The sequence below is a fragment of the Acytostelium subglobosum genome, assembly GCF_000787575.1.
Source record: "Acytostelium subglobosum LB1 DNA, scaffold: scaffold6, whole genome shotgun sequence".
Lineage (NCBI taxonomy): Eukaryota > Evosea > Eumycetozoa > Acytosteliales > Acytosteliaceae > Acytostelium > Acytostelium subglobosum.
The window spans coordinates 1,191,851-1,204,050 of record NW_012236532.1 but is presented as its reverse complement, the minus strand read 5'-3'; the positions used below and the strand labels follow the sequence as shown (position 1 = coordinate 1,204,050).

The following is a 12,200-nucleotide window of genomic DNA, read 5'->3' as shown; positions in this document are numbered from 1 at the left end:
GGCTAGGCTATGTATGCCCTGCGTAACTCAGCATAGTTGAACTTGGCACCACTTCTTGGACAAGTGATGATGTTGTCATCGTGTGCAGCCATCTCCACCATTGCATTGCGACAGTAAACATTGCCATTGGGTAATACCATTGGTGGATTGTCATCAGTCATCAACTCTCCAGTTATCCTACATATCAGACTTGAATGAGACTGCAATGAGACTGGCAGAGGCTCAGCCAACCTCGAGAAGTCTGCATCACACAATGGACAATTGACATTCATCGTCTCTTCGTCTTCGCATTGTCTGATTGAGAGAATGAATGAGTTAGTATGATTGATTGATTGGTTGGTCACAGTCAACTAACAAACGAACATACTCTGTCTTCAACACTGATAGACCAGACTGCAAGGATATGTCGATCAATGAACGTGAGGTGAGTGAGTTGACGTTGTAGTTGTCTCGCTTGAACTGTCGAATGCGATCATTCCAACGCTCCATATCAAATAGATCGGTGTACTTCTCATGAGAGGTGCGATCATGTCTGAATGCCAAGGTGGCCATGGCAACCTGTATCTCCTTGATGTTGGTGGCAGCGATTGGTGCCAAATGCTGTCGGGCGTATGATATTGCCGGGCCGACCTTATTAGCTCGCACCAACTCTATAAACTCCTGTATCCTAAGACTAAACTCCATTGTACTATCTATCTTCTTCAGCTTTGACCTATTCTCATTGCACCATGCCAATGCCTCTGTACAATCATGTTTCTCCAATCCACTAATCACCTTCTTTGACGACAGGAATACATCTATATCAACCAATTCCTTTGATTGATTAAGTGTCAGTATCAATATATGATTGATTGATTGATTGAGTGATTGAGTGAGTGATACTTACTGTTATATTTGAAGTGTCTGCCAACTTGATGGCAGTGTCATAGTAACCTTCGCGCAAGAGATAGTCCACCAGTATCCTATCGACACGCTTAACATTGAACTCTTGATTGATATATTGATCAGAATGATTGTTGCAAACACCTCTCAGATGGTCCAGTCTAGTCTTGAATCTCTTTATCTGTGCATCCTCATCATCTCTTGTCTCCTCAACCTATATTCATTATGTTAGTATTAAGTGAGCGAGCACTGATCAATCAATCAATCAACAACATACTCTTCTCTTCAATGTCTGCATCCTTGTCAATAGTTTATCGATTGTAGTCTTTGCATCATCCTTTGATAGGTTGTTCTTCTTCTTGTTTAGATCATTGATGGCAGTGACAACAGTGGTCATCTCCTTCTCCAACATCTTTTGTGACTGTCTAAACGACTTGTTGATCGACTCAACCGGTGCTTTCAACAAATGTCTCTCCAACTGTACCTCTGATACTATATTATATTCATTATCATTCATCTCTCTATCTCCTTATCTCTATCTCTATCACTATTATTACAAGTAAAATGAATGAATGAATGAAATGTTGACTTCCAACAACACTTTATTGGGTGATGGCGGCATTGTAGTTCTTCATCCTCTTTTGATTGATTACTGATGGATCGTGATGGAAGCGTGTATATCCATCGCTGGAGACATCAGCATAGATCTGGACAATCTCATTGATTGGTATACAATCAATGTCCAAGTCATGTGATGGCACCATCATATTCAAATCGATCATCAAGAACCTATGTGACTTCTTTCCAATCGTATCCGGTAACAGTACCGCGCTATAATATCTCGATCCCTCTTGTCTAAGATACTTGAGCATCCATTGATTGTGGCTGAATAGTATGTGTAATTGAGTGAGTGGAATGATTCCAAAATGATAGATTGATCAAAAACTAACTTACTTTGCTCTGCTGGTCCTCTTTAGATGCTTGTAGTTGCGATCAAGATTGACGACCATTTTGTCGAGGGCCGGACGATCGTAGGCCGGACCTTGCTTGGCAAGCGCACTCCTGATCTGGCGATGTACCAAAATGTCACTGTAGCGACGTATTGGTGATGATGCCCATGTGTAGTCAATGCCCAGACTAGAGTGGAAGGAGTGCTCGGTAGACATGTCGGCGGGCGGTGTCAAACTGGCCAGCTGTGATGACAGTGCGATGGGATGGTATTGGTCCAGACACTGCCATGGATAGTCGGCAATGCTACTATTCTTCTGCATTCTGAATGGGATGGCCAGCTGATTGTTCTTGGCAAATAGAGCGGCAGTGTTGTTGGCGCTGATCATCATCTCTGAGACGATGAGCTGGGATATGGAGTTGGGATCCTGGAACTTGAGTGAGATGTGTCCATTGTCCTTGTTGACCTCGATCTCTGGCTTGGGCAGGATTATACCAGCTTTGATCTCCGACTCGCGTCTCTGGCGACGAATACGTGCAAAATGATGCAATCTGTCCAACATCTGTTGTTGATCTGGCGTGTACTTTGATTCGCCCTTGCTCTTGAAATAGTTGTCGACGTCCTTGTAAGTCGTTCGCTGCATGTTCTCAATGTCCGATACAAATATATCTGGGTCGACCAGTTCACCATCATCCGTTATCCTAAACTTGAATGACATGCAATGATTTGTGCGGCCACCTGCCAGTCCAACCTTGAGCGAGAAGTCTTCTGGTAACATGAAGTGTGTCTGAGTTGGAAGGTACACTGATGAAGTCCTGATGAAATTGGTAAGTATGTGGTTGAATGATTGAATGATTGAGTGGAATGGTTCCAAGACCCAAGGACACACTTACTTGAGTAATCCCCAAGAGTCCATTGATGATGATGCTTCGATAAAGGCTGACACGTCAGCAATGTGAACAACACAGTAGAGGTCTTGTCCCTCTTGAATGATTCCAATGGCGTCATCAACATCCTTTGTCTTTACATCATCAATCGCCAATGACAACTGGGTGATTCGCTTGGCCAATGGTCTGGTCTGATGCGTGATCTGAGACAACACTCTCTTCTGATCGCTGAGGAGGAATGGTGGATCTTGGATGATGAGGTTGCTGTGTGTGCGCAGCTTCTCCTCGATGACGTTCAACTTTGGATAGAGCAGGGTCCGCAGTGCTGCGATGGTCTTGTCGTTGATGCCCATCTTGCCAAGCTTGGTGTACACCATTTGTCCAAAGTTTTGTTCGCGCGAGTATGCCGCCAGCTCTTTGATACCCAACTGTATATAGCCAAAGCACATCCTCAACGAAGCGTGATTGACGTATTGTTTTCCAGTTTCCTTGTCAATAAACTGATCATGGTCCATGATTGTGGGCACCGATGCATCGGCCATTAGCTCTCTACCCTTGACACTAATCATTCCTCCATTGTCCACAACCAATCCAAGTAAGTACTTTGCAACGATCCACAAATCTGTTGAATCATGTTTCATTGCATTGATTATTGATCCCAAGTATCTGGACTACATTGTTTGATTGTGAGAGTGAGTATGATGATTGATCAAGTGATCGAGGGATGAATGTGATTGGAATGATTCCAGAGTGTGATTGAAATATTGGATTGATTGAGTGATTGGAATGGTCCCAAGAGTGTGATTGAATGATTGAATGAATGATTGAGTGATTGGAATGATTCCAAAGTGATTGAGAGCGATACATACCCTTTGCTCTGTGAGACAACAAAAGTCTGACCTGCTGGTCATGATCATTGAGGTGGCATTCCAACTGATCTTCCTGTAGACGTCCAATGAATAGAAGATCTCTTGAAGGATATTGGTACTGGCCTCCTTGTTGGTGGCAAGCTGATTGTTGATCAATGAGTATATTGGTATGTGATCGGTGTGTGATTGATCACGTGACCAGACCCGACTGTCATAGAAGGACACGCCGCTGTGTGGCTGTCTGTACGTGTTCTGAATGTTGTAGACGTCCCATGACTTGCGCGTGCGCACGTTGAGCTCCTTGAAGTAGTGAAGGATGTTGTCAAATTGGACTCGCAGCGGATGGTTCTGGTAGGAGTGCCACTCCAAAGGATCGCTCAGTATCTCTCGCTTGTAGACGTGCCTATCCACGTCGAATGGAAGCATCTTGTTGTCAGCAATCTTGTCGTTGATCGTCTTCATGATGTATTGCAGTGTGGTCTCGTTGCCCGTAGGTATCGTGACACAAAGTGTGCTCTTGGATGTTATAAACTTGTCGTTGAAGCCCAACACCAGGTATCCATTAGGATACACCTTGCTCACAATTGCCATCTCCACAGAGTTGAATCGATCATTATAAAAAGCGATGATGTCACCGCTCTCTGGTTCGAATCGCACGTCGAATGGTCGTCTCTCGCGTCCATCCCTCGTCAGCTCTTGTTGCAGTCGATCCTCCATAATCCTGAGTGGGTCAGTTGATGTACTTGTGCTTGTGTTTGTCAATGAGTCTGATTGCGCAGCAGTAGCGGTGGCAGCGTCAGTGTGAACCTTTCTCTCTGCTCGCAGGTATGACATCAATGGATCAAAGTCATAGGTGTAAGGGTTTATCGTTCCAGATGGTACAGGTTGAAGTGTAATGGTGGCGGTGGCAGTTGCAGTGGCAGATTGTTTCTTGTTATTGATCAATGCATTGTTATCATTCGATATTATTGTACCCAATGGATGATGAGGTAGTATAACATTGTTGATGTTGTTGTTTGAAGTTGTTGATGATGTTGATGTTGCTGAACAATAATATCTACAACTACTACTACTTCTAATAATGTTATATTTTAATAAGTTTGTAAGAGTAATGTTACAATTATGTTTAGATAATAACATCATCATCATTCATATATATTATTATATTATTATCTGTTTGAAGATTGACCCAACACCATTGAATTGATTCAAAGTTCGTTTGGCCTTTTGCCCGACACCAAAATCTGACGACTATTGCAAACAACTCCAACTACAACACACTTCGAAGTGTGTCAGGACCAGCTTGTCAGACATTGAGGACAAGTTGGAACGTCGTCTATCTATCTACTCCTCGTGGCAAGTGATGTAACACTGATGGTGCTATTACTGTCTCAAAGAGTATATGTTGTCGAATGTATTCGGGTTGTAAGTATCAAACCTATGTTGTCGGGCTAGGAGATGCGAAGGTTGCGGGGAGATACTTTACTCATTGTCTCACCATCCACCTATCCATCAACAAGAGTTACATGATTGAAAGTCAATGATTGAATGATATTGATTCCACCTTGGTAATGTAAGTCATTTGAAATGAATGAATGAATACTAACTATCTCTGGCATTCGTCCAAACAAGCCGCCCCAATAATACAAGAACATGCTTGAAACAACACTTATTGGGCATCGATAGCATCATTAGCGGGTCATTAACGGACCTCTTTCTCTGAACGTCTAAGACATTCATAGTCGACCGAACCCATCTTTGTTAATATCTATCTATCTCTCTGTCTGTTTGATTCAATCACAACAAACATCCAACATCCACAATATGTCTCTTCCCGAAACATATAAATACCTCAAGACTTGAGTCTCGGAGTAATCATCAACAACTCAATCTCTACTTGTATCTCTATACTTAATCAATCATTCAAACAACTCATCATCAATGAAGAGTATAATCGATCGTGCTACATCCATCATTTTGGAACAAGACTACTTGTCATCCGATGAGAAGTTCTCATGTTTCCAAGCCATCGAGTCAAGTTCCAAAGCCAACCTACTCGTGGCTGCTTCATCTCTCGGACCCCAATACATTCGCAAGTACATCCAAGAGAACCTACTTCCAACTTCCAAGATCTCCAACTCCAACTCCAACACCAACACTGAGTGCGAGTCACCAAAGGAATGCCCTGTGCCAGCTCAGTTCATTCAGGTCCAAGAGTCAACATACCCTATACCAGAGTATTGTAATGACTCTGTCCCTGACTGTTCCTCTGGTCCAGACCCTGCCATGTCCGTTGCCAACACCAATGTTCGACGTGAAGTCACTTCATCGCCCGCCGGAAGACCTGGTGTTGGAGCCACTCAAACTCAATGGCTCAATGTCAAGGCATATGGAGCAGTTGGTGATGGTAACGCCAATGATACCAATGCCTTTGCTCTATGTATTGCTGCCGCACATTCAACACCTGATGCAAACTGTATCTATATCCCTGCTGGTGGCTACGTCGTCACATCATTGCCCGCACTTCAAGACTATGATGTAGTCATTGGTGATGGCAGTGACCTGTCCACCATCATCTACCAGGGCACTGGCACACTGCTCACCATGACCAACCTCTCAAGGGTGGCCTTCAAGAAGATGCAGATATGGACTACCAGCACGGGCAATGGTGTCCGTATCTCCAACTGTTTCAACTGCTCGTTTGAGAACGTTGTGATCCGTGGCTCACACACCAGCATTACCTACCCGACCTACATCAACACGATCGGTGTAGTGCTCGATGCCAACAGTGGCGCAACAATGTTCAACAACTGCAGCTTCCAGAACTTTGGCACGGGCCTGCAGACCAAGTGCATCCAGAACTATGTCACCAACTCAAAGTTCACCACCAACTACCGCAGCGTCGTTGGCACTGGCAACAATGACAATGCCGGTCTCTCACTGGTCAACATCGACTTCACCTCGGACAACAATCCAAACACGACTGTCAATCACATCTACATTGATGGACGTGCCAATGATTGGTGGCTCAGCAATGTCTGGTTCGAGGGCTCTGCCAGCGCTGTGGTGGTCGGTGTCGCAGGCACAGGTGGTCCCATGCAGTTTGGCATGGTCAACTGCAAGGTGGCCGCGCGCAACTACTGCATTGACATCCAACAATGTCGCCAGGCACACCTATCCAACATCATCTTTGACAATGACGGTACACCCAACCCAACGGAGCTCCGCATCAACTCGACTTACGCATCGGAGGGCTCGGCCATTGGCATGATCTCCAACTTCCGCTCGGACATCCCCGCCAACACTTACCCAGCCACATGGTCCGTGCTCGGTCGCTTCAACACTCAACTTCCACCATTCGCCACGACGCTCAAGGTGCGCAACAATGGATCAACATCCGATTTGCTCACGGCACAAGATGTCAATGGCAACTCACGCGGTGCCATCCTGTCCAGTGGCGCATTCCTCGCTGACAACTCTGCCACTGGTCTCATCCTAAAGTCCTCTGGTGGTACCTACTACCGACTGACCATAAACAACTCTGGTGTTGTACAAGTGGCCAATCTCGGATCGACCAGACCCAGCTCCTAATCAATCATTTCGTCTCTCTATTGCTACAATAAACAACAAATATGCTTGCACCTATATCGGGGCATTCATTCATTCAATCAATAACCACGTCGTCTTCTCTTTTGTGTGAACACCTTCCACCACAAGTGCTGGCTTATTCATTCATTCATTCATTCATTCTATCTTTCATTTTATTATCTCGTTATACATACAATGTCTAATACTACAACTACTACTACAACAAATAATACACAGAATGAAGGTATATCCCCATCACCATCACCATCACCAACTTGGTGTGAAATAAGACAGATAGGTGATGATTGGCCAACTGGTAGATACGCACATACTGGTACACTGATAGACAATAATATTTATTATATTGGTGGACAGATAATGAATGAAGTACGATGTAATGATATATATGTCTTCAATACTGTAACTTACACATTCGAGAAAGTGACAGTTGCCGACCATGTCCCAAACATGGCCAAACACTCTGCAGTAGCTATCGACCATAGGATATACACCTTTGGTGGCTATGATGGCTACAATACTATTCATAACCTATGTTTATTTGACACAGGTAATGAATCAATCAATACGATCAACAAAGTATCTCTCTTCTAATGAGTATACTTGACACAGTTGAATGCACTTGGAGATACATGGAAGGAGAATGTAGTGGGGACCTCCCAGGTCTAAGAACAAATCATTCAGCTTCAATGTTGGGTGGCTACATGTATCTATTTGGAGGATTGAGCTTTAACGAAGATGCTCAAATAACAGGATGCTATGATGACTTGGTCCGTCTGGATGTCAATACTCTAAAATGGACACTATTGAATCCAACTGGTGACATTCCATCAGCAAGATGTGGCCATAGAATGTTGACAGTAGACAACAAACTTCTTTTATATGGAGGAGGATTGAACAATGGCACTGAATGGGTGCATAAGTATAATGACGTTCATATCTATGACCCAGTGATGAATCATTGGACCAAGTGGACATTGACTGGCAATACCAATGGAGGTGTAATGAGCACATGTGTCTGCGATGGTGCGTACCTCTATTCACTAGGTGGTATTAACATCCACTCAAACACACTCAATGAAGCACTTTATAAGTTGAACCTTTCAACCAAAGTATGGAAAGAGGCAAGCACTGTAGGAGCCGCTCAAGATCGTCCATTCCATTTAGAGCTCCCATGTGGAACACTTGTCGGCTCCAAATGGTTCTTGTTTGGAGGAAATGAGGGACATGATCCAACCAATACCATGCGCTGTCTTCAATTGGTGAATGATCTATCAATGATGGAATTCGTAGTAGCCAGACCGAACAGAGCATCAATTGGACAAACCCTCCGCCAAATGATTAATCAATATTATGGTGTTGGCCAACCATAATGAACAAAATTGGTACTATTCCATCAAACAAAGTGAATGTCAGATCAATTTGAACTTCGTAATTTAAGATCAAACCCTACAATAAGGTGAAGAAACGATTGGCGTTGAGAACCACGAATGAAACTAAAAAAATCTGATAGTTGAAATTAAAATCAATTTAATGAAATGCCCCAAAAAAGGGGAAGGCTAATGGGATGAATGAAGAATGAGTGTTGAGTTGGACCTTCACAAGGATGGATTGTGATGACGAACAAAGGGTCAACATCTTGTCATTGTTGTTGTTCTTGAGTAAAGAACAAGATTGGGTCTTTGCAATGCTGACCCCAACATGATCATGTCCCAAACCAAGCAGTGTACTTACTAAAACACTATTACCAAAACAAACAGTTATTATCAGTTCAAATATGTAAGTAAACAAATAACATGATAGTGTGAACTAGTTCTGATCATTGTGTGTGTGAGGGTGAGTGGGATGGTGTGTGTGATCATCAGTGAGTGACCTTCAGTCACGTGTTCTGCAATCACACACAAGGACTGTCCATCGATTAATATGTATATATTAACCATATATATGTTATGACATAGAAATAAGATAAGTTAAGAAAAGTAACTTTAAAGTTTAAAGTTTATTATTATTATGTGTGGAATACTTGCCATCTTGGGTTCTTCAGAGCCCGCTCAACAATTAAGAAGAAAGGCTTTGGGCTTGTCTGCAAGGTAAGTGTTATGTCCATGATGATGATTGATCATCACTCAATCTTACTCAATCACTCACTCACACATTCAATCATATATATAACAGAATCAGACATAGAGGACCAGACTGGAACGGTGTGTTTGCTTCAGAGGGAGCTATTCTAACGCACGAACGTCTGGCTATTGTCGATTTGGACAGTGGTGCACAACCATTGTTGAACGAGGACGAGACTGTTGCTCTCACTGTCAACGGTGAGATCTACAACCATGAGGAACTACGCTCATTCTATCTCTCATCTGGCAAGCACACCTTCAAGACTCACTCTGATTGTGAGCCAATCGTTCATGCTGTACGTGTCTCAACAGGTTCGATCACACTTTGAACGTTTGGAATCATTCCAATCCTCAATCTATCCAACAAACAATCATCCTGGAGCTATTCCAGTCACTCATTCAACCGATCAATCACTCAATCACACCATGGAATCATTCCAATCAATCGTTCACTCAATCAATCACTCAATCTGGAATGATTCCAAACGTTCAAAGTGTGACGTCACCAATCAAACATACTAACCTGTACAACATTCAAACAATCATTAGTATGAGGATGAGGGAGACAGCTTTATTGACAAGCTGAGTGGAGACTTTGCCTTTGTGTTGTATGATACAAAGACCAAGTCATACTTGGCCGCACGTGATCCAATTGGTGTCGTTCCAATGTATATTGGATGGGGCAAGGACGGTGCCGTCTGGTTCTCCTCCGAGATGAAGGCACTCAAGGACGATTGTTTCCGTTTCCAGGCCTTCCCACCAGGCCACTTCTACTCGAGCAAGACCAAGCAATTCGTGCGTTACTACAACCCCAAATGGTTCGACGAGCACATCCCATCTTTCCAGCCCGAGGCTGAGGTGCTGACACAGGTGCGCGAGTCCTTTGAGAAGGCTGTCGTCTCGCGTATGATGTGTGATGTGCCATACGGTGTGCTGCTGTCTGGTGGTCTCGACTCGTCGCTCGTGGCATCAATCGCCGCCCGCCACGCCGAGAAGCGTGTTGAGGACAACGAGCAAACACGTGCCTGGTGGCCACGTCTGCACTCGTTCTGCGTGGGTATCAAGGACGCACCCGACCTGAAGGCTGCCCGCGAGGTCGCTGACTACCTGGGAACAGTGCATCACGAGTTCTACTTCACAGTGCAGGAAGGTATCGATGCGCTTGCAGACGTCATCCGCCACTTGGAGACATACGACGTCACGACCATCCGTGCCAGCACACCAATGTACTTCTTGGCGCGCAGGATCAAGGCCATGGGAGTCAAGATGGTGCTGTCGGGTGAGGGCTCTGACGAAGTCTTTGGCGGCTACCTATACTTCCACAACGCTCCAAGCGCCGAGGAGTTCCACAAGGAGTGCTGTCGCCGCATCAAGGCGCTGCACTCATTCGACTGTCTGCGCGCCAACAAGTCCACAATGGCATGGGGAGTGGAGGCACGTGTACCCTTCCTCGACAAGCACTTCCTCGAGGCGGCCATGAACGTCGACCCCTCGCACAAGCTGTGCAAGGACGCCGACGGCAAGCCCAGGATGGAGAAGTACATCCTGCGCAAGGCGTTCGAGGTGAAGGAGGGTGAGAAGCCATACCTGCCCCATTCTGTGCTGTGGCGTCAAAAGGAGCAGTTCTCAGACGGCGTCGGATACAGCTGGATTGGTGGACTGAAGGACTACACAGAGTCGCAGATCACCGACGAGGAGTTTGAGAAGCGCGAGTTCATGTTCCCAGACGACACACCAACCACGAAGGAGGCATACTACTACAGAAGAGTGTTTGAGTCGCTGTATCCAGGTAAAGAGTGTCGCGACACTGTTGCACATTGGGTACCAACCTGGGGTGCTTCCCAAGATCCATCTGGAAGAGCTCAAAGTATGTTATCATCAATCAATCAATCAATCTTATTACCTTTTGTGGATTGATCATTCTAACAATCTTCATCCACTCACTCTATCAATCAATCAAACAGAGGTTCATTTGCAAACTACTTTGTAATAATCACTCTACATATTTACAAATGAAGTACTCATTATGATGGATGGAATCAATCCAGATGGGTTGTTCCAACCAATAAATCATTGCCTGCCGAATCTGGCTCGCCACCAAGTGACAACACCAACATACCACTCCACTATCACTAACATAACATCACATACGACAGACATAACATGTGTTGTCATTCTACGATGGACTGTTCGAGGTGGACCCTCACGGTCCATGTTTGTCCAACCCAACATCTGGCTTGATTGGTTGTGTGAATGCAAAAAAGGGGATCATTTGTCAAATTCCAGTTAATTTGTTCATCCATCAAACAGATAAACAATGTCCGACGACACTTGCACAAGTACAAGTACAACTACAAATGGTAGTAGTAGTAATGGTGATTTGGATCCAATCGATGTGGACACTATTACTACCACTTCCACTACTACGACGACGACGACGACCACTTCACAATCCTCAATGGTATTACCAATGACAATGACTGAGTTGTTGGAAAGATGGCATGGTAGACTACTGAGAATACCAGAGTCAAGACTGCTACAGTATGCTGTGGTACATTTACCATCATCAGTGTTCAATGACGATGCATTCCAGTCAACAAAGTTCTTCTCACGTGCTCTCGAACAATGCCCTGAACAATTGCTGAGGCAGGGCGACCCCGACGCCATGATACCTCGTTCACTACATGTTGGCGACACTACTCTACTCAACATTATGGACAAGATCAAGGCGAATGAGTACACTCCAAGCAATGGAGGTGGCACGACATACATTATGGATATACAATCGATCACCAACAATATTGATTGGGACAGCGATCAACACCAGTTGGACGATGTAGCCATCAGTCTACTACAAGCAAGCGTGAAGAGACTGTCAAATAAC

The 12,200-nt window shown here is 44.5% G+C and overlaps 5 protein-coding genes across 5 annotated transcripts; 2 read left to right on the top strand and 3 right to left on the bottom strand.

Moving 5' to 3' along the window:
• Positions 1–2: 2 nt before the first annotated feature.
• Positions 3–1,411, bottom strand: SAMD00019534_038210 (hypothetical protein; the record flags this gene model as incomplete). The annotated part of the gene is made up of 4 exons (XM_012904713.1): positions 3–294; positions 368–813; positions 887–1,096; positions 1,160–1,411. Coding segments are annotated over 4 exons (1,200 nt in total), but the record flags the coding sequence as incomplete, so codon positions are not given.
• A 73-nt stretch (positions 1,412–1,484) lies between these two features.
• Positions 1,485–4,421, bottom strand: SAMD00019534_038200 (hypothetical protein; the record flags this gene model as incomplete). Its single annotated transcript, XM_012904712.1, has 4 exons — positions 1,485–1,767; positions 1,837–2,646; positions 2,725–3,389; positions 3,588–4,421. The coding sequence occupies 4 exons, from the start codon at positions 4,419–4,421 to the stop codon at positions 1,485–1,487; spliced, it is 2,592 nt and encodes an 863-aa protein (XP_012760166.1).
• Positions 4,422–5,528: 1,107 nt separating this feature from the next.
• SAMD00019534_038190 (hypothetical protein) lies at positions 5,529–7,178 on the top strand (the record flags this gene model as incomplete). Its single annotated transcript, XM_012904711.1, has 1 exon — positions 5,529–7,178. The coding sequence occupies one exon, from the start codon at positions 5,529–5,531 to the stop codon at positions 7,176–7,178; it is 1,650 nt and encodes a 549-aa protein (XP_012760165.1).
• Positions 7,179–9,203: 2,025 nt separating this feature from the next.
• Positions 9,204–11,306, top strand: SAMD00019534_038180 (hypothetical protein; the record flags this gene model as incomplete). The annotated part of the gene is made up of 4 exons (XM_012904710.1): positions 9,204–9,283; positions 9,369–9,612; positions 9,866–11,183; positions 11,281–11,306. The coding sequence occupies 4 exons, from the start codon at positions 9,204–9,206 to the stop codon at positions 11,304–11,306; spliced, it is 1,668 nt and encodes a 555-aa protein (XP_012760164.1).
• A 305-nt stretch (positions 11,307–11,611) lies between these two features.
• SAMD00019534_038170 (hypothetical protein) lies at positions 11,612–12,088 on the bottom strand (the record flags this gene model as incomplete). The annotated part of the gene is made up of 1 exon (XM_012904709.1): positions 11,612–12,088. One exon carries the CDS (start codon positions 12,086–12,088, stop codon positions 11,612–11,614), a length of 477 nt encoding a protein of 158 aa, XP_012760163.1.
• Between the last annotated feature and the right edge of the window lie 112 nt (positions 12,089–12,200).